This window comes from Solea solea, chromosome 2 (assembly GCF_958295425.1).
Source record: "Solea solea chromosome 2, fSolSol10.1, whole genome shotgun sequence".
In the NCBI taxonomy this organism is placed as follows: Eukaryota; Metazoa; Chordata; class Actinopteri; order Pleuronectiformes; family Soleidae; genus Solea; species Solea solea.
In genome coordinates, this window is record NC_081135.1 from 27239329 (window position 1) to 27262174 (window position 22846).

Below are 22846 nucleotides of genomic sequence, written 5' to 3' on the forward strand. Positions count from 1 at the left end.
AATTCAGGGCATGAAAAACACATACTAGCTCATTGGTGTGCGTGCCCCGGTGCGTTGACTGGCGCACGAGCCTCGACAGCGATTGACGTCCTCGCCGCGCCATCTTCAGAAAATAGTGAGCTCAACACTGAATGAAACTTAATTTTCGTCGTCTGTAAGAAGCTGCCCGTTGTATGGAGTGATACCCCTGCGTCCAAGGTGATGTGTTTTTGCATTATCGGCGGTATAGTGAAGCAATATTCAGTCAATACACTAAAGCGGCCGGCGTTGGGTTACGAAGGAGATGCCCTCTCTGTGTTATTTAGCTGAGGCTAGGTGAGCTTGCTAATGCTAACACCAGGCCGTGCCGTTGGATACAGGCATTGATACTGGAGAGTGAAATCGCAACGAATGAATCCACGTTGTGGGCGAATAAACGGAGATACTTCAAACCCAATACTTAAAATGTGTATCTAGTCACCTATCAATAACGTAAGATTAAACCTATCATTGCAATACCTGTTTAACACAGCTGTATGAGCGACGTGTCTCTATTTTTCGGAACACCATCGGTTTACAGTCGATACCGTTATTGTTTTCTACAGTTTGAACTCCCTCAGCTGGCATGTGTGATCATGTGCAGCTCATTTCATATTATCTTTCACTCATATTGGTGTGATATGTGTCTCTGACCTGCAGGAGTTTGGTCAGCTGTGGTTATCATGGGTATCAAGGTGCAGCGCCCTCGGTGCTTCCTTGACATCGGAATCAACAACGTGCTTGGTAAGAGTCTCTGATTCACTCATTCACTTCTATAATCAATAAAGTGGTAGGAGTGGCACTCGCTGTGGTCTTCGGCTGCTGTAGCCCATCTTGCCTAAACGTTGGATGTGTTGTGCATTCAGAGATTATCTTCTGGTTAGATTGGTCGTAATGACTGGTTATTTGAGTTCCCATTGTGTCTGGTCTGGCCATTCTCCTCTGATCTCTGTCATCAAGAAGACATTTTTGAGTAGAGCACTTGACATTTACTCTATTGTTGTGCGAGTAAACCGCAGCAGTTTCTGAAATACTCAAACCAACAACCATGGCATGTTCAAAATCATCTTAATCACCATCCTTCCCCACTCGGATGCTCAAATTGAGCTGTACAAGGTCGCTTTGACCATGTTTACGTGCCCTAAACTGAATTGCTGACATGTCAATGAGTGAAAAGATTTTGGATGTTATTGGTAAATGTTCGTGTTAACAAACACTAAGAGTTCTGTGAAGGAAATAAAATTAACCTGCAAGTTTGTAATCATCATGTCAATTCAGTCCTTCAATATTATAACATATGAATAACTTAAAGCATTGGCTTAGCGTCTGCATATCTTGTACTGACAAATTCAAACAGTATATGACCAAAAGTTTTCTAAATTGATGTCTCCTTACAGTTGGCAGAATTGTGGTGGAGTTGTTTTCAGACATCTGTCCCAAAACATGTGAAAACTTCAGATGCCTCTGCACAGGTGAGTAATGAATGTCCTTTGCAGGAATATTCCAGCAGTCTTTTATGTGTCACACTTGTATAATGATTATTATTATTATTAATGTTTCATCCAGGTGAGAAAGGCATTGGTAAAGGAACTCAGAAACCCCTGCACTACAAAGGATGTCTGTTCCATCGTATTGTTAAAGACTTCATGATTCAAGGAGGAGACTTCAGTGAAGGTGAACTAATAAAGGCTGAATGTTTGAATAGTGAACTTAGTTTTGAACAAATTATAACTTTTCAGGGAATATAATAATGAAGTTACTGAAAGTAAAGCACAACTTGTCTGTGTTGCTCTACAGTTTGTGTCACCAAAATCAATTTATCAGTGGATTTCCTAAATCACTGTGTGTTAACTCCAAACAGAAAAGGTCACGTTGAAGCTAATAAGTTACTTTAATGAACTACTACAATGCAGCCCATGGGGAAAAGTGTTGTAGGAGAGGATGTGTATGACCATTTAAATGACTGAGGCAGAGGGAGGGTGGGTTGGTGCTTTTCTGCGTAGCTTGATTTAAATAGCAGATGTTGGTTGGTGTTTTGGTTGCATTTACAATGTAAGAGGCTGACACTATCGCCAAACAATATGAGAGAAAATCTGGGAAAACTGTATGTTGTAGTGTATGCTATAGTCTGATGTGCAACTCACCTTTTTTAACATCTTAGGCAATGGAAGAGGAGGTGAATCCATCTATGGAGGCTTTTTTGAAGGTAAAGCAACTATCAGAGTTTGTAGAGATGTTTTCCAAACTGACTTTGCCTTCAAAGGTGACACTCTGATCTTATCCTTCTCCCCCAGATGAAAGCTTTGCTGTTAAACACAACAAGGATAACCTGCTGTCTATGGCAAATAGAGGCAAAGATACAAACGGATCCCAGTTTTTCATGTAAAAACTATATGCATTTCAAATTGTTGATGTTTTTTTTTCAAGGCTGTTCTTTCTTTAAGCTTTTCAAATAATGGTGTACCTTTTTATTTTTCTCCCAACCACTTGCTTTGAAACTTCAGAACTACAAAACCATCCCCTCATCTTGATGGGTACTTGCTGCTTGATTGAAAATCTCACATTTTATTGTGCACTATTAACAGCATGTTGTTTAATCTCAAACCACATTACTTTCCCAGTGTCCATGTGGTTTTTGGCCATGTGATCTCTGGCCAAGAGGTTGTTCAAACCATGGAGAGTCAGAAAACGGATCCCAACAGCAAACCATGTGCTGAGGTGAAGGTTCTGAACTGTGGAGAGCTGGTCCCTAAGTCAAAAGGTTTGTTTGCCAAAAGATTTGTCAGTATTTTCAAAATTTGAACTTCTGTCTCATTTACTCCTTGGAATCAATATCTATCCTGAGAGTTGAGTTAGCAGTGGTTGTGACATACTTTTACATCTTTGCAGCAAAGAAGGATGAAAAAAAGAAAGATCGAGCTTCCAGTTCCAGCAGTAGCTCCAGTGACTCTGATAGCTCCTCAGATTCTTCCTCCGACTCAGAAGAATCTGAGAAAGAATCCAAGAAGCGCAAAAAGAAGGCAAAAAAGCAAAAAAAGAAACAGGAGAAGGACAAGAAAAGGTACCTGATGACGAAGTCTGACATTTACAATGTCAATTGTGAAAACTGTATTTTGTGACTTAACTGTGATTCATTATGTTTTTCCCAGGCCTGAGGTTGTAGTTTCTGAAGAGAAAGAACAGGAGGAGTTGGTTACATCTACTGTACGTCCTGAGGAAATACCGCCCATCCCAGAAAACAGATTCCTCATGAGAAGAAGTCCTCAGTCTGTCCAAAACCAGAAAGAGGATGTTAAAAAAGATCAGAGGAGTAAAGAGGACAGACCAAGAGAGAAGTCAGTTTTCTTGACAAGCATTTATTTTATGATCTGTCTTTGTTATAATTACTACTAATAGTAATAATTTTATTTCTTGTTTTAGCCTGTCCTATAACTCACAGTCCGCATATAACAGAAGACTGGTGATGACACGATCTGGTCGAAAGATAAAAGGCAGAGGTCCGAGGGTAAGTGCATGTAACGATAACAAACCAAACTCATGTCACACAGTCCTTGCATTGCTAAAATTGCATTTTAACATTAATAAACAGTGCTGTTTTTTCCTGTCTTGATGCCATTTCCTTTTCATTTTGTGTGTCTGTACAAAATTAACTGGTTTGTCATTTCTCCAATCCAGAGATACCGTACTCCTTCCCGTTCAAGGTCCAGAGATCGTTTTCGCCGCAGTGAAACGCCTCCTCACTGGCGTCAAGAGTTGCAGCGCCAGAGGATGCGGGCAGTCACAGGCGAGCGCTGGATTAAGGGAGACAAGTAAGATGCCGCTCAACCTTCATTAATGACCCACTAGAAATGTGTGTATATATCTGCAGGGACCATGCACTCTACATGTATTAGAGATGTTTCTGGGCCACAACCATGAACAGTGTGAAGTATGGGAGTGCTTGACTTTATGAAACTGTTTGCAAACCTGAGTTGCTGAAACACACACAGTCAATCACAGTCTTGATGCTCAGTCCAACACGAACTGGCAAAGCTCATTCGTAATGTCAATTAGCAGTGGCACACTTCACTGTTGTGACTAGATCTTGGACGACAGTGATAGTTCAGTTAGTAAGTTTCTTACTAAGAAGGTTGTAGGTTCTCCACTATATAAATATACATTCATGAAATACAAATGTGTCACGGGGGATTGGGTGAATCTATTTGAAACAGCGCAATTATCAAAGGTCCTATTATGTTCTTAATGTTATTACTTAATTTGTCCACTATTCACAGCTTTTTTGTTTTCTATTTCTAATGGCTCTATGTTCTATGCCAATTAAATAAAAAATACAATACATATACATGTATGTTGGAAGCAACCCATATCTTGCCTTAAAATATAGCGTAGCGAGTATTTTGATCATATCTTACATGGTAATGGTCCTATTGTTTTTAAATCTGTCACACAGTGAATATTGAACTGAAGCTTAAATGTATTGCAAATCAAATTGCAATATCTGGTAGAATCAGAAATCATTCAGCCCCTATTTTATGTTTTTTGTTATATTGCAACCAGTGAAGCATTATTTATCTAATGGATATGAGTGTTTTTTATTCACATTATTGAATCAATCGTTTTTCTTTTCTTTTTCTGTATAGGGGCGACATGAATGAAGCCAAGAACGAGGCTGCTAAAGCTCAGAGAAAAGAGAGACGGGCCTCTAGCACGAAGCGTGAAAAGACGTCCGATAGTAAAAAAGACAAGAAATCTCGGTCACATCGATCCAAAAGCAAAGAAGAGGCCGCTGTAGAGCAGGACGAGAAGCAAAGTAAACATAAGGCAAAGAAGCAAGACAAATCTCAAAGTCGCAGTAAAAGCAGAGAAAAGAGTAGACGGTCAAAAAGCAGAGAGAAGACTCACAAGCACAAAAGTGACGAGAGGAGCGGTCGCTCAAGGAGCAAAAACCGAAATGATAAGAAAGAAAAGGAATCGGAATCTGATCAAAGTAAAGATAGAAATAAGAGCCATGGGTCTGACAAAAAGAATAAAGAGGATACAAAAGGGAGAAATGGCGAGAGAACGCGATCAAAGTCAAAAAGCAAGGAAAAAACGGAATCTAAAGACAGGCATAGATCAAGCAGCAAAAATCGGGATACAAGCAGAACTCCAGCAACGAAAGACAAGGAAGAAAAACGAGAAAAAGACAGGGAGAGAGACAGGGAACGCAGTAAGAGTAAGGAAAGGCGTCGCAGCAGGAGTCAGGAAAGACGACGCAACAGTGAAAGAGACGATAAGAGGAGAGGAGCGTCTAGGGACAAGGAGGCTCGGACAAGAAGCCCAGATAGAAACAAGACTAGAGACTCGTACAGAAACAGGCGTTCCAGAAGTAAGAGTAATAAAAGAGATCACAGCAAAGATCGGTCATCTTATAGAAAAGACAAAGACAGAGTAGCTGCCAGCCGAAGGAGAAGACATAGCAGCAGTTCTGACAGTGACAGACATGAGAAAAGAAAGAGTCACAAGAGCCCAGACTCCAAATCCAAAGACAGAAGAAGTCCGGCCAGACCGAAACCAGATAGTACAAGAGACAAAAACAGAAACGACCGCAAGAGGAGCAAATCCAGCTCTAGCTCCAGCTCTGATGGGGACTGAGTCTGTGATGGTTTCCTTTTAAAAAAAGAAAGAAACTGATTTGGAATTCTTTGAGTTGCTTTAATTTTATACCCACTACTCTCTCTCGCAACACACACAGCACCAGCTCTCTGGGGCATGTTCATATCACTCCTTTAGTGCTGAAACACAGCTCACAGTTAAGGCAACTGGAATGAGAGTGTCTGAATTTTATTTGGAAAAAAAAAATGATTACGGTTTCAAAGGAGAGAAACCTGAGCTGCTTACAGCTGCCCCGCTCTTCCCTGAGAATAGACCTCAAACTTACTTTTGCCAGGAGTGGCTCGAAGTGAAATTGATTTCTGTTGCATTTCATGTCCTGTACTCTCTTCCAAAGTAGCATTTCAGTTCCCTGGCTTTTATTTGTGAAGTATTTGCAGTACTGGCAGATGCATATTTTGGCTCAGTGTGGACAGTGAATTTGTTCCTCCTTTTTTTTAATCATGAAACACCTGATGAGAAGCTAAAGATGAAAAGATAATGAGTGGAGAAAAAAAACCTCTGGTCCACGTACATGTTTTTGTTTAATTATACATTCAACAGTGACATTTTTGAAGGTATTTTTTTATTATTTTTCTTAACCGAATCACGTTTTGGCTTAAAAAAGTTGAGATATCAGGCTGTTTGCAAAAAAGGAAAGAAATAAAAGATTCTCCCACTTAAGCCCCGTCCCCCCCAAAGCCATTTTTGTATTGAATTCTGTTTTTAATATTATTTAACTGCTTCTAAATTGGGGAAAAGTCTGTAAACATGTCAAATTATAGTTTACTACACCAATCTCATTAGGTCTTGCATGTGTGTTTATCCCAGTCATTGAATTAAATAAATGTATACATTGATTTTCTTTCTTTTGTACGTCACAGTTTTACTGTAATTCCATTTGTTAAGCAGTTTTGATATGCCTCCCCTTTTTTCTTTTCTTTTTTGAAAGAAGTCAAGTCATCCCGTTAAGGAAAAAACAAAACAGTTCAAATGAATTGTGTTCTGTGCAAGTGCGTTTTAATAACTCCACCAGTGTAGAATGATTAAATTGTTGAGTTTGGATTTTAATCAGTTGTTTCTTCCATTTTCTGAAAATGTTATAATCCTTTGGACAGGATTGCATCACAGTGGTCACATCATACGGTTATTAACTTTATATTATATTTACAGTGTGGTATCATATAAATTAAAGTTTTGGGGGTCAGTTTTGTACAAATTTGAGAGTAAAATTAACTAGTCAGGACATGTCGAGACATGTTTAAGTAAATCTCACTAATTAACCTATAAATGTATTCATTACATTGCTTTAAGCAATCTTCTGAATATACAAACCAGTCTGTGCAAAATATACAAAATAAATATGGCCCTTTGCACAGTAGCTGGTTTGACAGGCAGACACCGAAGAGTGGCAAACCTTACGCTCACGATTGATATTTGACCAATGCCCAGAATTCACTTACTGCCAAATCATGTGACCTACTGACCCCAGACAAACACACCAGTTCTTATTTTACTTCTTATATTTTATATGAATATACAAAGGAATATAGACATTATACTACAAATGTAACTATGACAAGTCAAGTTTTGTCAAGACAAAATCCTGCATGCAGTGGTTCCTTTTTTGCAGAGATGATTATTTTTCAATATGGTCATTTTCTCTTTTAAGAAAAGGTTTACCCCTTTTTTCATATAATTGAAGAGAAGATTTCTTGAAAAAATTCTGCTTATAAATGAAGGGAAACATTTGTACTCTTGACAAATTTAACAGAATTTTATTACACATTTTATCAGAAACAGAAAAAATGAATGAGTTGTGCTATAATTAAACACACTGAGCCTGTTTTCTCATAATAACATTTAATGAAATACAGTGGAATATCATTGTTTAATGAAGAGAACTATTTAATTGGGTTTCTAAATGTAAAGTTTCCAGTCTTTTGCTTCACAGTAAGCAATGAACACACACACATTAACATAAAATTACACCTTTGCATCTATTTTTAAGCAGAGAGGAGCCATTGTGGGGCTGAGAGATAAGTGCATCATGGGAATAGACCTTTGACCTGGAAGAATAGATGCACAAGAACACATTAAAACTTCATCAGTAATTTAAATAGTAAAAGAAAAGACACTGATGGACAGCACAGGTGGGGCAGTAGAAAGTAGCAGTAGTCCTTTACCTCATGGCTGGGTCAGGCCACAGAGCAGCATGAGACAGGTTAGCTTGTGAAGGCCTCGAAGTCCGAGTCTGAAACAACAAGTAGGACGTGTCAGACACAAACAATTACAAATATAATTTAGAGACAAGAGTGTAACAGAACAGGGCAGATGAAAGAGAGGGAGTCAGAGAAACGGACAGGTTTTGAATTAAAAAACAAAATCATGTGTATGTACATATTAAACTGCTTTACTACATCTTATGTGTTGTCAGGCTCCAAAAAAATCATGGGGGAATCATTCAGATTAAAGATCTTTATTATACAGCAAATGCACTATCATAGTAGTAGTTATTGTAAGAGCATGTAAGGCATGACAGTTACTTTCATATTCTCAACAAAAAAATAAATCAAATATCCCAACTCCTCTTGTAGCTCAATCTTTATTTTTATTTCCCTTTTAACAATCTGAAAATAAAAAAAACAACAGTAACACTTGTCAGTTCAATATCGCACTAATGATAATAACACAGGCTGAAATATTCCTCTTTCTAACTCCCTCTCCTTACAAAAGTAACACCTCAGGAAGGAGATAATGTGTAGAGTAGGAATATGTTCAAACTGATGATGAAAAGTGAAGGCAAAACCTATGTGATACAAAATATCTGAGGCACGAGTGGGGAAAAAAATATGACGTCCACATAACAATCCAATTGTGCTTAGTGTGCAGTGGAAACGCAGGAAAGAGACACTGCCCCATAGTAAAGATACTTATTAAGACAGGCACGTCTCTCCACAAAAGCATTTTAATACAAATTTATGGCACCAGGAGTTTTTTTTGTTGTGTTTTTCTGTCACTTATTAGCCTTATTTCACACTAACACACACACACACACACACATTTTGTCTCTCTCTGTCACAGTAATTGGGATTTCAACACTGCACAACTGGTCACGTCTCCAGAGCCGTCATGCAGCAGCGTTGCAGCTCTCACACTTTCTTCTACTTGGATGTTGAATTCCAGTGCAAAGGAGGAAACAAGTGTGTTAGCGAGACAATAACCCAGGGTTAGCAGAAGCTACGCTGGCACTGCAATTGGTGGCCTTCACCAGTGTTCAGGTTAGCTGAAGGCAACTGTCAGCTTTCTTATTGCAAGGACTTTACCACAACTTTACCACTAGATGTCCCTAAATCCTCCGCACTGGTGCTTTGAAACAAGTCTTTTCATTTGTCGCTGAGTGTAGGAGGAGGGAATTTTTGCAGCTGTCGCTCCTCTACGATGGCATCTCAAACCAGTCCAACCAAGAACAGACACTTTCACACATAACACCACTGCCACCACAGGGAAAGCTGGTGCGCACAGAAACACAATAATCTTACCACTACAAAACACACACACACACACACACACACAAACCACTTTGTTTACTGAAATGAATTAGCTTTGCTTATAAAACTGATTTAGTGACTGAACATTTAAGCACGGTAGACATCTTCAAGTGTGTAAAGGCACAGAGGAGATCAACGTATGAGTGTTTTAATGTTAACAGTTAAAGCTGTTAAATAAAAACACAATCGGGCGCAAAGCTGTACAACAAATGGTCGTTTTGATCGAATATGGTGATGTTTCAGAAAAAGTGCATCTTTGCAAAAATAATTAATATGTATATATATACATATATATATACTGTTTATAAGGCTGTGCCTGTTCTGAGGGTTTGAATTATAATCTTGTCTTTGTGGGGGTCAACATACTCGTTTCTTGTTCATGTAAATTATAATCTTTACATTGAAAAGTGCATGGTTTGTAATTCAAATAATAAAATAATGACAATATGTATGTATAAGTAGTGCAGGCCCAAGAGAAAGGTTTTAGGTCTGGCCCTAAAAACTCACCACTGTGTTCTCAGAACAGCACATCACCTGCACTCCCTCCCTCTCTCTCTCATCTCCCCTGTGACTCGCAGTGTTATTTCTGCACGGCTGTGATGCGTTCAACCGATGCTCGTAAAATCGCCCATGTCACCAACATTGGTCGGGACAATCTGGCTTTCTCTAAATGGGGTGGTGGGGACCATACACAAACTGACGCCCTTGTTTTAATTATATTTTAACAACCCCCACAGAACAATTTCACTACCTTCGTGGGAGTCTGACCCCTTTTTCAGGAAGCTCAGCTCCCACTGGCTCCCACGTAATTCAAACACTGATATAGAGTCAGTGTTTTGCCAAACATTTGGTTGACAAAAAAGGTGTAATCGTTAACTTTCTTGATGTCTTTTCTGATTATAAAGAACATATTAAGTACGATTATGTTAAAATAAAACATGCATCCTCACAAAGCATCAGAAGTCATGATGATTTCTGTAATGGTGTTTGAAACGGGGGAAATATATAATCTTTATAATTTATAATCAGACCAGAATTGGGGGACAATCACCAAAGAAAGTTCTTTGGTTGGCTTTTCATGTTGCTCTGTGGTGGCACTTTCCTTTCATCATGTCTGACTGGAAGATTCTATAGTGTGCACGTACACACACATTAACTGGGTCACTAAATCACTAAGAACATCTACTTCCCACTCATTTTAGCAATGTGTGAACATTTGGCAAAGTTACATAATTCATTTATATGTATGTTTTGTTGGATAAAACTAAATATAACATTTTAGCTTTTGTTTTAGTGGATTATTATTATTATTAGTAGTAGTAGTAGTAGTAGTAAACCACCAACCCTGTCATAACTGATTCACACTGATGATGATGATGTGTCATCAGCTGAGTCACTTCCACAAAATAAAAATCTGGTGTTCACATTACATTAGAGCTGCGGGCAGAACACTGAGTTCAGTAAAAAAGAATGAAGCATTCAAACACACACACACACACACACACACGCTTACAGATATTAGCATATAATACAGCCACACGTCTTGTCCTTCTTCACACTGCCATCACCATGTTTCTCTTCTTCACTGCCCTGAGCTGTGGCTGACTCAGGAGAGAAGCCTGGTGCCCTGGTTTCCTTCCCCTCCCTGTCGCACCTCTCATCTCCAAACCCCGAGGACAATTTAAGCTGCCCCTCCTCCTCATCTTTCTCCTCTGCCACAACCTTTTCAGTACCGGCCACATTCATTTTTTTTGTCTTGACAGCCCCACCTCCTCTTTGGCCACTAAAAGTTCTGCCCCCACCCCCAGCACCTGATATGAAGCCAGGAGCAGCTGCTCTCTGCTGTGCTTCCATTTCTGACAGGCTGCATGCCAAAGCCATCTGCAGCTCTTCGTCCTCGTCATCCTCTTCACTACCTCCCACAGTCCCTCCGTAATTGTAGCAAGGGGCGGAGCTGAATGACCGGTGTGTGGGTGCCGAGAGAGGGTTGGGGTGGGGCCTGTCGCACTCGGCAGGTGATCTATTTTGGATGCGTGGCTTCTGAGGAGAGTGATGGGACTGGGCGTCTCGTCGGCTCAGCTCCAGAGCGAGGGCCATTTCGTCTTCAACACCTGGAAAACAACAACAGTGAGTGTGTGTCTATATACGAGCAATACTGAGCAACATTAGCAGCCATTATGACATGTTTTAGCAATATACGCACAGGTGTTACTGATCACATTAACGATGGCTCTGTTCACATTCATGTCAGTCGGCACGATGACAGTGAACCAGCATGCAACGTGAAACTAAGGAAGCTAAATGGAACATGGCCATCATTAATTTGATTATTTACACCTGTGCTTTTCCTACTGTCAAAATGGCTGCTTTGCAAAGGGCTACTTTTGCAAACTCATGCTGAAATACACAGCTACCACAGATTTAACTAGTAATACTACTACACATTTTTTTGCGAGTGGTTTGCTGGGTTAAACAATATAATCAAATTTTCCACTGTGTGGTCTTACCATTAATTACGACCCTCTTTAGCACTCCATCCTCCTCAACTTCTATTCTTTCCTGCCCATTCTCCTTTATCCTGTGCAGACACAGATAAATGGTGGTGGTAAAAGAAATGCCTCTCCAACATTTGTGTGCGTTTGTCAGCCTAGAATGTGACTTTTTATTACAGTAATGTTACTCAACATTGTGCCTATAGCAATGTTTCCACTGAGTGGAACGGTTCAGTTTGGTACAGTATGGCACTCTACATATTTTTCTGTGTTTCCATTAAGAATAGTACCAAAATACCCTGGCCCTACCGTTCCATATCTCCAATTGACGGTGTTGTTGAGACAAAGAGCCATAAAGAAAAGAATCAAGGAAACATGGCATATGAATACTCAGAATCAGTAAATGAGGGAAAGGATTTTGGGGCCATCAGTCGTCTGGTCTCTGTATCTAGTTTGACTAATCACATTTGAGCAGCCTATTGGTGCATATTGAGAAAAATACATGGGCTATCAGCTTTTTAGCTTTGTATCTGCATACATGCAGGCAGTTGTTAATCAAGATAAGCCACATACCAATATCTCTCAACTGCATCTCCATTCTCACAGCATACGTTGATTGGTGAAAAGTAAAAACAGTAAATATGACATGGAAGTCTTGGCCAGGATATTCGCCAACGACAAATGAAGTTCCAAAAGTATTGACTGTGACAACATCACTGTAGGTTTGTTTGTTTGTGCTAACCTGTGACATCACCATTTACAACTTTGTAGTCATAATTTGTTTTCTATGAAAATAGAAGTAATCATCATTTAAAAAAAAATAGAGCTAGCCCAGGGTTTGTTATATAATGATCAGTTTTCTGTGAATGTTGCAGGGTGTCTTATAAATACGATATTTCCCAGGTTATTCACATACTTCTTGGTAGTGGTGCGTTTGCCATTTACGATGCGAGTGGAGGTGGAAATGGATCTGAAGTTGCCCATAACTCCGCTAGTGCTCTCCATCCCATCCAGACCCATGGAAGAGGAGAACGAGGTAAATTCAGCTGAAAAAGACAGGTGAGGAGATTGTTATACAAGTTCTGTTTACCCAGATGAACGAATAAAAAGAAAATAATAACCTTTTCACAATGACTTTACTTCACTTTAGTCATCTAATACTTTAGCATGAAGCATGATTATCATTATTATGATCATAGGGGGGTGTTATGTGCATTTTGCATAGTTTTAGAAACGGTTGTAAAAACTGCTGACTTGAACTACATATGAAAAGTTCTAGCAGCTGTTTACCATTGGTTGAAGGGAAAGAGAAGAAACGACTAGGGCCGAGACGAGAGGAGGAGCCTCCAAATGATGAATGATGATCTGAATGAGAGAGACATAAATCTGTGTTACAAACAAACATGTTTCATTGCAGTAATGTTGGTGGGATCCTCTCTCTTTTACGAGGCTGTTCATAATTATTAAACCACAAGTGAAAGATTTTCAAAGTTTTATCTGTCCAAGAAATCCCAGAAATGTTTAATGGGTGTTAATATTGCATTTTCTTTGTACATAACAACATATGTGAAAAACTACTACTGCAATATGTCATATACATAGGTTTTTGAACTATACTACTATTGTGCATGTACAGTATATGGACACATTCCATGTGTACTCGCCCAGCATGTGATGTCTTATTTTACTCTGCCCAAGTGTTGGGACACAGCCAAATTATCATCTCAGATTCCTTACAGCAGCAGGTGTATCCATATAAAAAAATTGTAAACATCAAGCCTGATAAAAAATAACCCTTATTATTGTGTATGACTTACCAAAGAAACTAGCAAAAGGATCCTGGCCACCAAAGAATTCTCTGAATACCTCGTCTGGGCTGCGGAATGTAAAGGTGAATCCTGGGAAATCTGATGAAAAGTCAGAGCTTGAGGAACCTGAGGAATGAAGGTGTGAAAAGTAAATAAGGGAGAGGAAGAGTAGACTATTATTTTTAGGAGTGGAATGAGAGAACAGTAAGGAGATTTAGGAGTGATGAAAATGGGAAAAGGGGAAGACTTACAGAGGTGAAAAGATTTTCTAAACTTTAACAATAATGGATGCAACAATATCACAGAAAAAGTACAGCAGGTTTTCACTAACCTGTGTGTGGCATTCGCTCATTTCCAAATCTGTCATAAGAATCACGTTTACTCTCTGTGATGAAGAAAAGAGTGCAGTTTAATGACGGAATCAATCATCATTAATAACATAACACACACATTTGTGCAGCTTTCGCTTCCTTTCATTTGGACAACCCAACCCAAAGTGTTATCCCTAAACTTAAACAACCACTCAATTACTAACCCTAACCTAAAAAACTATTCAAATCTTTAAACTGACTTACTGTCAGACAGGACTTCATAGGCCTCAGCAAGTTCTTTAAACTTTCTCTCCGCTTCATCCTTGTTGTCTGGATTTTTATCTGGGTGCCATTTCAGTGCCAGTTTCCTGTACCTTAAGACACACAGAAACATAACTACACACACACACAGTCAGACATACAAGTAATGTACACAGTGCAGGGTTCCCACACCTTGGTTGACGTCAAATTCAAGGACTTTTCAAGGACTTATTCCCTCAAATTCAAAGGGCCAAATGTGCTGACATAGCTTAAGATGGGAGGGCAACTTGTAAGAGCCGCTTCACTCATGGCGTCCACTTTTATTGATTTGCAGCACACTCTGCACCTGTCCAAGTGTCTGTCCTTGGGATCTTGAACAAGTCAGTCTTTGCAATTTTCTTTGGTGAGCCAGAGATCTTAAAATGTCCCAGGCATAATGTCATTTGCTCTCTCTTGCTTAACATTACTCACTCATTGTTCTGCATGGAATCTCACATCAACGGCGGAGAGAGACAGTGGACAGTGTCCACAATGCTAGTAATTACGACTCAACGTTAGCTCTTTGTCTACGTACATCAAGCAATGCAGGGCACATGAAACAGTAGGTGATTTCGTAACAAACAAGAGCTACATTTAGCTAAACAATGTATCCACTTAACTTCTTTCTTGCACAAAATTCAAGCAATTTTAATGGCCCATATCTATTTAGGGTGATTTTCAAAAGCTTTCAAGGGCCGCAAATACTTTTTTTCTAATTCACAAACTTTCAAGGATTCTAAGGACCGGTGGGAACCCTGACAGTGACATGCACTAATTCTGTGATATCATAAATAACAAAATTCGGTTTACACCCTTGGAAAAACACATCACTTCCCTTTTAGTAGAGTAGTCCGTATTTCCGATAGCTGTGGTTTTCGAACTTATATTAGTTTTTGCGAATGACTTGTTTATTTTAATACAAAACATTTTTAACTGAGTTTCTCATGCTGTCATCCCTATAACATGCTGCTTTAGAAGAAAAAAAATCAAACTTTGCATCACAAATGAAGTCTCAGGGTTTCTACTGTAAATAAGTATGACTGCCTGTATATCCTTCAGAGAATCTCGGAATACTCACGCCTTCTTAATGTCGTCCTGAGAGGCTGTTTTGGGCACACCCAGGATACTGTAGTAATCCACCATGTTGTCTCCCGTCACTCCTAAGTCTCCTGAAATAAATACAAAACAGTATGAGTTTCTTTTCAAGTAATGCACACAACCCTCTCCTTTTTTAAATTCTGTATGTATCGGTTTGAAATCCTTTCAATTTATTTATTTTTTTGGTAGTCCCAAATACACAAAACAGATCAGATTTAGTACAGGGGTTTCAAATTCAAACGTAAAAAGTGAAAAAAGTCATCAAAATAGTATTTGATGATGATATTTCACATGATTTCAAAATAAAAATTTCATATGGAAGTAGTATCCAGTACAAAAACATCAACGTAAATAAATAACTCATAACTTGATATCAAGTGGTGGGTCACATTTGAGACCTCTGATTTAGAGGCTACTAGAGAAGTTGTATTTTGCATGTGCAACCGATTCAACACCCCCTGCCTCACACACTAAATCCCATTACATGTAAGAGACCCTGGTGATCTAGAGTCAGTGTTTGATTTGTCCAGTCGTGAGCTCAATTTAAGGTGTCTATAACACAACAGTTCACAAGATGTATTTATTATGTTATTATACTTGTGACTTGTTTGTCCCTAAATTAGCAACATGTAGAGACAGTTGTCATTTTCATTTTCAGTTTCAGTTTTAAATGCCAATGAAACACAACCACCTTGTGTCCTTGAACTGGTCAGACCTCAGTCAGTGGTTCTATTATAGCAGCACAGTCAGCATGCTAACATCCATGCCGGTCTTAGTAAGTGGACCACTGCAGTTGTGGGTTTGAGGGGGATTTCCAAACTGAGGTAAATAACTCATCTTAACTTTCTGTGCCTCGTGGGGAACAACTGTCCGCACACACATGTATGATTACCATGTTATTTCTAGCGTTATGGCATCTGACAACTGCTTCTGACATGACAGTGTAGGCCTACACACACTGGCCGTTCACCATTTCATTTGTTAGCTGAAAAATCATGCCCATTTTTGCCATTGACTTAATGTTTATTTGAAGATAAGTGGTGCTAAGTGCACTAAAACTTTTCCCAACCCATTACATTTTAAGAATCCAGTTTGTAAGAATTAGTGACATCGAAAGGTGAGACAGCTGATACGGTGGCCTTCACATGCCAGAATGGATGTTGTTCTTTGTTTGTGTAGTAAGCTTACGCTTCAAAACACAAAAGTTACACTCAGAGTAATATGTCCACTGCTGTAAAAACAGTGGCAGCTCAACGTGGGGCTTCTATAAAACAAGGCCTTTGCTTGAAGTACATTCTGTATAAAACGTAGGGATGGGACGATACTTTTTTGTGTCTGATACCAATACTGATATCACAAACTCGAGTACTGATATTAATCCAGTACAGACCATTTTAGACCATTTATGAACTATGAAGATTTTAACAACACATTTGTGCTGAGTCATTTCAAAGACATCATTCCCCAACTGTGTAACAAATGTTGTTCTCCAAAAGAAATAAACAGCACAAACATGACTCAGCTAAAATTCTTTTGCTGATTTCTCTTTCATTTTTACAATTCTGTAAATGAATTGTAGATATCTCTAATTCCAGTTTCAGATATCTACAACGTCATTATGACGAGTCATAATGCAAGTTCAAGATATCTTTACTTGTTCTAAATTGAGGTTATTTACATTGTCCTTTTCAAGTTAAGTTTCAGATAGTCAGAATGAAGTTGTAGATAACTTGAACTTGAATTGTTACTAGTCATAATGACATTGTAGATATATGAAACTGGAATTAGATATATCTACCTTTCAATTGTAGATATCCCCAACAGAATTGTGGATATCTGTAATGACAAACCCCATACACATGAATGGCAAAAGTGACGTCATTTTGACAAGTAAAAACTGAATAACAGATATCTGATACTGTAGTTCAGACGAGTAGGAATGACGTCACATTATTCCTTATAATTAAACAATGACACTTTATCAGATGCAGGGAAAAGGAATACAGAACAAACATGTCAGCCACAGAAACACCAGTACAGTCAACCTCTAAAACTACAGAGGCAGGCAGCAGATGCACTTGCAGGGACAGGGACAGGTACAGTTTATTCCCAAGAACCGTTAACATTCATGGACACCGTGGACATCATTCTGGTATTTCTGTGACACAGTCTTTCCTATTATGGTGAAGTTAAAGCGTGTATATATTGACTAAACTGAAGTATCTACAGACCGTGTTAGCTTTACATTAGCGACAAGTTGTCACGACTAGCCAGGCAGAGCTGTTGTGGACGTACCGTGTGAGCTCCGGCCTGAACGGTAAGGAGTTCAGTTCAGCTGTCTGTCCACCACCGGCCTGGAGGGAGCGTCGATGAACTCATGAAATGAAGTTACGATAGCGGTGACTATGAAAGACTGTCACCGCTCTGCTCTGTGTGTGACACACACACATACACCCTTCTTATTCGTCAGCACGTCTCTTCTTCTTCACCACCACCACGTCCACGAATGCCACAAACACCGACGCGTAAACCCGGTGAGCCACCGACAAAACAGGCGAATTGTGAGCCCCGTTTGCCCCTAGCGTTAAGTCACTGTCAGTTGAGAGAGGAAAAAAAAATAGAACGTCTAGAACATGCCAGTGTTTTTTGGCAACGTCGCCAGACCCGCGCCCCGCCTCACTCACTCTGTCTGTCTGTGTTTATTCAAGGCTGTGAGCACACATTTTATTTCAAACCTGTCTTTTTAAGGACATTTTGTCCATGAAAGGATATTTTTGACCAGTCTTTAAAACTTTTCTTTCTTTTTTTTGGAGAGTTTGTGGATAGGGTTAGGCAAGGCAAGCACAGGCCATGGTTCTAAAACTGTGGTACGTGTTATATCTGGTGGTACTTGGAGGAAAATCAGAAATGCTGTTGAACTGTACCAGGGTATGTGATCAAATTGGAGCTGAAAAATAACAAAATAATAATTAGAGATTGTGTCTCAAACCATTGTAATGTATTTTATACTAGTGTCTGGAGTATATGTGAGGAAGAGGAGGATGACGAGAGAGCAAATTGACTTATTAGGAATAAATCAACGTCCTGTGAATAGTTCATAGCTTACTTTGCTTGGCCTTTCACAATATAACGTTAATAAAGCTTATATGCAAAGTCTATATGAGTAAATAAGATACAAGTACAAGAGCGAACAAAAACAACTCTAATTTCTGGGATGGATGAAGTTTTCTTTTTGATTTGGGGATTAGGGTTAGGGCCATTATAAAACATTGAATGTTTAATTTTTGATATACCAATATCATTTCTGGAAATGGTGAATCTCTGAATACCTACATAATGAAAATCATTATGAGTTTTCTATGAAATTGACAGTTTTGAAATGAGGTAATTCATAAACAAATTGAGTCTCAAGTCTCACGTATGTGTTCATATGACAAAAAAAACCCAGGTCTGGGACCTAAGTCACAACTCACATTCTGAAAACTGATCTCTTTTACTGTATAATTTTAGAGAAATTTCAAATACAAGTCTGAACATTTGTGCACAGGACACAGATTGGCCCTGCTATTAAAATGTATTGCTTCATAATTTATGCCAAGGACCTGCAAATCTGGGTTCAGGACATCTGTCGTATTGCCAGAAATGATGGTGCCATTCATTTTTATAACACATCCACCTTGGAGATTTTTGTCATAAAGGTAGATGTAGGACTTTTATATTTTAACTTGGGAGATCACACATTCTTTTCAGTTTTACTGAGTCCCTTCCAGAAATGTTGCAATTAATCTTTAAGGCACTCCAGGTGTTACATCTGTTACAATTTAATCCATAAATTGTCACTTTAAGTTTCCTTTGTAGACTACAGTTTAAGTACATTTTTTGATTTTTAAATTTCACAGAATCCTTTGAAAATATTTGGAAAGTGTCACAATTCTTACTCTAACTGGTGATGACTTGTGCATTTACAGCTTGACAAGTGGCGGTCACATACTCCCATCTGGTGGCAAAGACCAGCAACTGCAGGCAAAAGGTCAGCGAACAATGTTCTGTTCTTTGAGGCTTCATTGTGAACAAGACGCATAGTTAACGGTCAAGTAATGGGAAATTAGAATTTATTTTGTGGTTGAAATGAAGCTTCATGAAATCCAAAATAATCTTTGGAAAAAAATCCCTCTGCCATGTCCAAAAGTACCATTTGTGGATAGTAATTACGCTTAACACATGTACTTAGGTACTTGTTTTCTAATTTATTTAAATAATTATGCTTGAAAAAGTTTAAGAACGATCACAAGTCAGAATATTCACATTAACTTTTTATTGTCAGGTCACCACCACAGGTTATCAGAATGAATTTGGGAATGTGATACTTTCATGATAACTTTTGGAATGTGTGATGATGTTAAGCTTTTCAATACTCCTCTCCCTCTTCATCCTCATCACCCACGCTGTCAGTGCCGACTTCTTCATAATCCTTCTCCAGAGCAGCCATATCCTCTCTGGCCTCTGAGAACTCTCCCTCTTCCATGCCTTCCCCAACATACCAGTGCACAAAGGCCCTCTTGGCATACATGAGGTCAAACTTGTGGTCGAGACGGGCCCAGGCCTCAGCGATTGCTGTAGTGTTGCTCAGCATGCACACGGCCCTCTGCACCTTGGCCAGGTCACCACCAGGAACCACAGTTGGAGGCTGATAGTTGATGCCAACCTTGAAGCCAGTGGGGCACCAGTCCACAAACTGGATGGTACGCTTGGTCTTGATGGCTGCGATGGCGGAGTTAACATCTTTGGGGACAACGTCACCACGATACAGAAGACAGCAGGCCATGTATTTACCATGACGAGGATCACACTTCACCATCTGATTGGCTGGCTCAAAGCAGGCGTTGGTGATGTCAGCAACCGACAGCTGCTCATGGTAGGCTTTCTCAGCGGAGATGACCGGGGCATAGGTGGCCAAAGGGAAGTGGATACGAGGGTAGGGCACCAAATTGGTCTGGAATTCTGTCAGGTCAACATTCAGGGCTCCATCAAAACGAAGAGAAGCAGTGATTGAAGACACAATCTGGCCAATGAGCCTGTTCAGGTTAGTGTAGGTTGGCCTCTCGATATCCAAGTTTCTGCGGCAGATGTCGTAGATGGCCTCATTGTCCACCATGAAGGCACAATCTGAGTGCTCCAGGGTGGTGTGGGTAGTGAGGATGGAGTTGTAGGGCTCAACAACTGCAGTAGAAACCTGAGGTGCTGGGTAGACAGCAAACTCAAGCTTTGATTTCTTCCCATAATCGACAGAGAGTCTCTCCATCAGCAAGGAGGTGAAACCAGAACCAGTGCCACCACCAAAGCTGTGGAAGATCAGGAATCCCTGCAGGCCAGTGCACTGATCAGCCTGAAAGAAAAGTGGTTTTGATTAAGCAAAATCTCATTAGCACTGCAGAATTATTCATAAAGCTGTTATCTCCTTTGTTCTCATGTACAAACTAATGGAACAACACACTCACCAGTTTACGAGTCCTGTCAAGAACCAGATCAATAATTTCCTTGCCAATGGTGTAGTGTCCACGGGCGTAGTTATTGGCAGCATCTTCCTTTCCTGTAATCAGTTGCTCGGGGTGGAACAGCTGACGGTAGGTTCCCGTACGCACCTCATCTGTAGAAAGGACAATCTCAATTAAGTAATCTCATCCCAAGAATCTGCTACTCCCCTTTGTTTATGTACAGTTTATGTGCACAAGTGAAAACAATAATGTGGACTACTGACCAATTACAGTCGGCTCCAGGTCGACAAAAATTGCTCTGGGCACATGTTTTCCAGCTCCAGTCTCACTGAAGAAGGTGTTAAAGGAGTCGTCGCCTCCTCCAATAGTCTTGTCAGAGGGCATTTGCCCATCTGGCTGGATCCCATGCTCCAGACAGTAGAGCTCCCAGCAGGCGTTGCCCATCTGGGCTCCGGCTTGGCCGACGTGCATAGAAATACATTCACGCTGAACAAAGGAAAAAAGGGAGGTTTGGTCAAAAAAGGCTGCAGGTACATACATTTATTATTCTAATGTAACAGTGTGACTAAGTATTTGTATTCAAAGTACTGCCTGTTGCTAAGGTGATTACTTGAGGAAATATTAACAGGATTTTATGGCATTTACGAGGGACATTTACAAAGTGGATTACTATATTTAAATTAGATAACACTATATATTTTCTGACTGTCAGTCAGAAAATCTACTAAATTCCATTACGGCTCTGTTATTTCTTTGAATATTAGGTCTTGTGATAATCTTTGTGGTATGACGTCACCTCTCAGTTTACTGGGATAAAGGCACCTTTGTCATCTAAACTCTGTGTGCCAGGAAAGATTATGTTAAGTTCTCAGCCTCTCAAAGCGCTCACACATGAGGCCGCATTTTAACAAAGGATATGGTGGAAAAAAACCCAGCACCATAATATGGGTTGGGTTTTACATACAATGCAGCTTTGAAAAACGCCCAAGATGGCAACGCCGCATGATAATGCACCAACCCCCCCCCCCCCCCCCCCCGCCCCCTTCCTCCTGTATCCACCCTTTCCTCTTCTTTCCCTCCCCTTATTAGAGCCTCTCTCCTCCCCCATCCTGTCCAGCTGTACAGGACATAGAGCTGAGTAACAGTCGGCGATGTCTCTCTCCCGCTATAACAAAAACCTCCCAACAGCTGCAAAATGGCTGCCAAATAAGCCACACTGTCCAGACCACTCCTTTTTTCCCCCCTCTTCTGTCTACCCATCCCCCACTGCCACGATTACCCTAGTCACGCCCTCATGGCCAAGAAAACCGTTAATCTTATCAATCACACGGTCGTGATTACTGTTTCTTTGTCTTTGTTCACATGAATTTCGTTTTTTTTTTTTTTTTTTTTAAAATGACCTAGCTGTAATATACTGCATCACTGCGTTTTGGAAAAAAAAGTTAAATTAGTCTTCAGACAGACAGCGTTTGCCGCAGTATTGTTCCAGTTCCATTACATAAAATTCGGCTCGAATGTGCTGATGTAACAGGACAAAGCCGCTTTCGTATCGATAACCGTCGACTCTGCAGCAGAGGCCTGGTGCGCATCAAAGAAGCCTCGCCGTTTAATCCATCTAACGCTGCGAATAAGAGACGCAAGAAGGACCGAATTCAGAGAGAGAGAGCCCGTTTCTTCATCATCATCGACCGGGGCCGTTACTCACCATTATGTCTGCTTGTCCTTCGAACGACGTTGAGGAATCAGACTTGAGGCTGAAGTGCGGCGGAGCGGGAGTGTCGGGGCTTTTATACACACGGGTGCGGTGGGGGCTGGGAGGAAACCACAGCCAGCAGCAGCAACTGCATAGCGCATTGGCGGGAGATAACGACTCTGTTTTTTTTAAAAACAGGGAAGTCCTTGTCCTGTTTGTCTCACTATCCACCATTACATGCTTTCGATTTAACATTACATGTCTGAGCATAAAAATACACGTCTTGTCTGTACGATTTTTGAGAGATGTGGTCATCTTCTATCAGGCACATTTCAGACTTTATTTGATCACTAACATAATGTGTTTTAATATAATTAACCAATAACATGTACAATGACCACCAATATACATTTATCAACATGAAGTAAAGCTATTAAACAGGGAATAAA

General features: G+C 40.0%; 3 protein-coding genes and 1 long non-coding RNA gene across 5 annotated transcripts; 2 read left to right on the forward strand and 2 right to left on the reverse strand.

The window, feature by feature from the left end:
* The first annotated feature begins 59 nt into the window (after nt 1-59).
* ppig (peptidylprolyl isomerase G (cyclophilin G)) lies at nt 60-6720 on the forward strand. The gene is made up of 13 exons (XM_058615424.1): nt 60-198; nt 679-762; nt 1416-1490; nt 1585-1692; nt 2180-2224; nt 2313-2400; nt 2523-2552; nt 2640-2779; nt 2908-3079; nt 3168-3353; nt 3439-3523; nt 3694-3827; nt 4659-6720. The coding sequence occupies exons 2-13, from the start codon at nt 702-704 to the stop codon at nt 5650-5652; spliced, it is 2118 nt and encodes a 705-aa protein (XP_058471407.1). The 5' UTR covers nt 60-198; nt 679-701; the 3' UTR covers nt 5653-6720.
* A 775-nt stretch (nt 6721-7495) lies between these two features.
* dnajb2 (DnaJ heat shock protein family (Hsp40) member B2) lies at nt 7496-17889 on the reverse strand. 2 transcript variants are annotated; one of them, XM_058622872.1, is made up of 11 exons: nt 17505-17881; nt 15190-15280; nt 14076-14185; nt 13832-13885; nt 13510-13626; nt 12983-13057; nt 12609-12738; nt 11708-11778; nt 11012-11311; nt 7836-7903; nt 7496-7718 (listed from the first exon to the last, which is right to left on the reverse strand). In XM_058622872.1, the coding sequence occupies exons 2-10, from the start codon at nt 15252-15254 to the stop codon at nt 7875-7877; spliced, it is 951 nt and encodes a 316-aa protein (XP_058478855.1). In that variant the 5' UTR covers nt 15255-15280; nt 17505-17881; the 3' UTR covers nt 7496-7718; nt 7836-7874. The 2 variants fall into 2 exon arrangements, with proteins under 2 accessions (XP_058478855.1, XP_058478854.1); XM_058622871.1 differs by lacking the exons at nt 7496-7718; nt 7836-7903 and having other exon boundaries at nt 8113-11311; nt 17505-17889.
* Nucleotides 17188-19996, forward strand: LOC131455315 (uncharacterized). Its single transcript, XR_009239789.1, has 2 exons — nt 17188-17361; nt 19178-19996. It is a non-coding gene; the product is annotated as an uncharacterized LOC131455315 (long non-coding RNA).
* On the reverse strand, nt 19510-22646 carry LOC131455312 (tubulin alpha chain). The gene is made up of 4 exons (XM_058622868.1): nt 22410-22646; nt 20968-21190; nt 20708-20856; nt 19510-20595 (listed from the first exon to the last, which is right to left on the reverse strand). Exons 1-4 carry the CDS (start codon nt 22629-22631, stop codon nt 19618-19620), a joined length of 1572 nt encoding a protein of 523 aa, XP_058478851.1. The 5' UTR covers nt 22632-22646; the 3' UTR covers nt 19510-19617.
* Between the last annotated feature and the right edge of the window lie 200 nt (nt 22647-22846).

Excerpts from the sequence above, each read along its gene's own strand:
- ppig (XM_058615424.1), top strand. The coding sequence starts at position 702 with ATGGGTATCAAGGTGCAGCGCCCTCGGTGCTTCCTTGACATCGGAATC. Across the intron at positions 2,401-2,522 it reads AACGGATCCCAGTTTTTCAT|AACTACAAAACCATCCCCTC; the intron begins GTAAAAACTATA and ends TTGAAACTTCAG. Across the intron at positions 3,524-3,693 it reads TAAAAGGCAGAGGTCCGAGG|AGATACCGTACTCCTTCCCG; the intron begins GTAAGTGCATGT and ends TCTCCAATCCAG.
- dnajb2 (XM_058622871.1), bottom strand. The coding sequence starts at position 15,254 with ATGGTGGATTACTACAGTATCCTGGGTGTGCCCAAAACAGCCTCTCAG. Across the intron at positions 12,739-12,982 it reads CTCTTTCCCTTCAACCAATG|CTGAATTTACCTCGTTCTCC; the intron begins GTAAACAGCTGC and ends TGTCTTTTTCAG. Across the intron at positions 11,779-12,608 it reads AAACGCACCACTACCAAGAA|GATAAAGGAGAATGGGCAGG; the intron begins GTATGTGAATAA and ends GTGTCTGCACAG.
- LOC131455312 (XM_058622868.1), bottom strand. The coding sequence starts at position 22,631 with ATGGTGGATAGTGAGACAAACAGGACAAGGACTTCCCTGTTTTTAAAA. Across the intron at positions 21,191-22,409 it reads AAGGACAAGCAGACATAATG|CGTGAATGTATTTCTATGCA; the intron begins GTGAGTAACGGC and ends TCCTTTGTTCAG. Across the intron at positions 20,596-20,707 it reads TTGACAGGACTCGTAAACTG|GCTGATCAGTGCACTGGCCT; the intron begins GTGAGTGTGTTG and ends CTTTTCTTTCAG.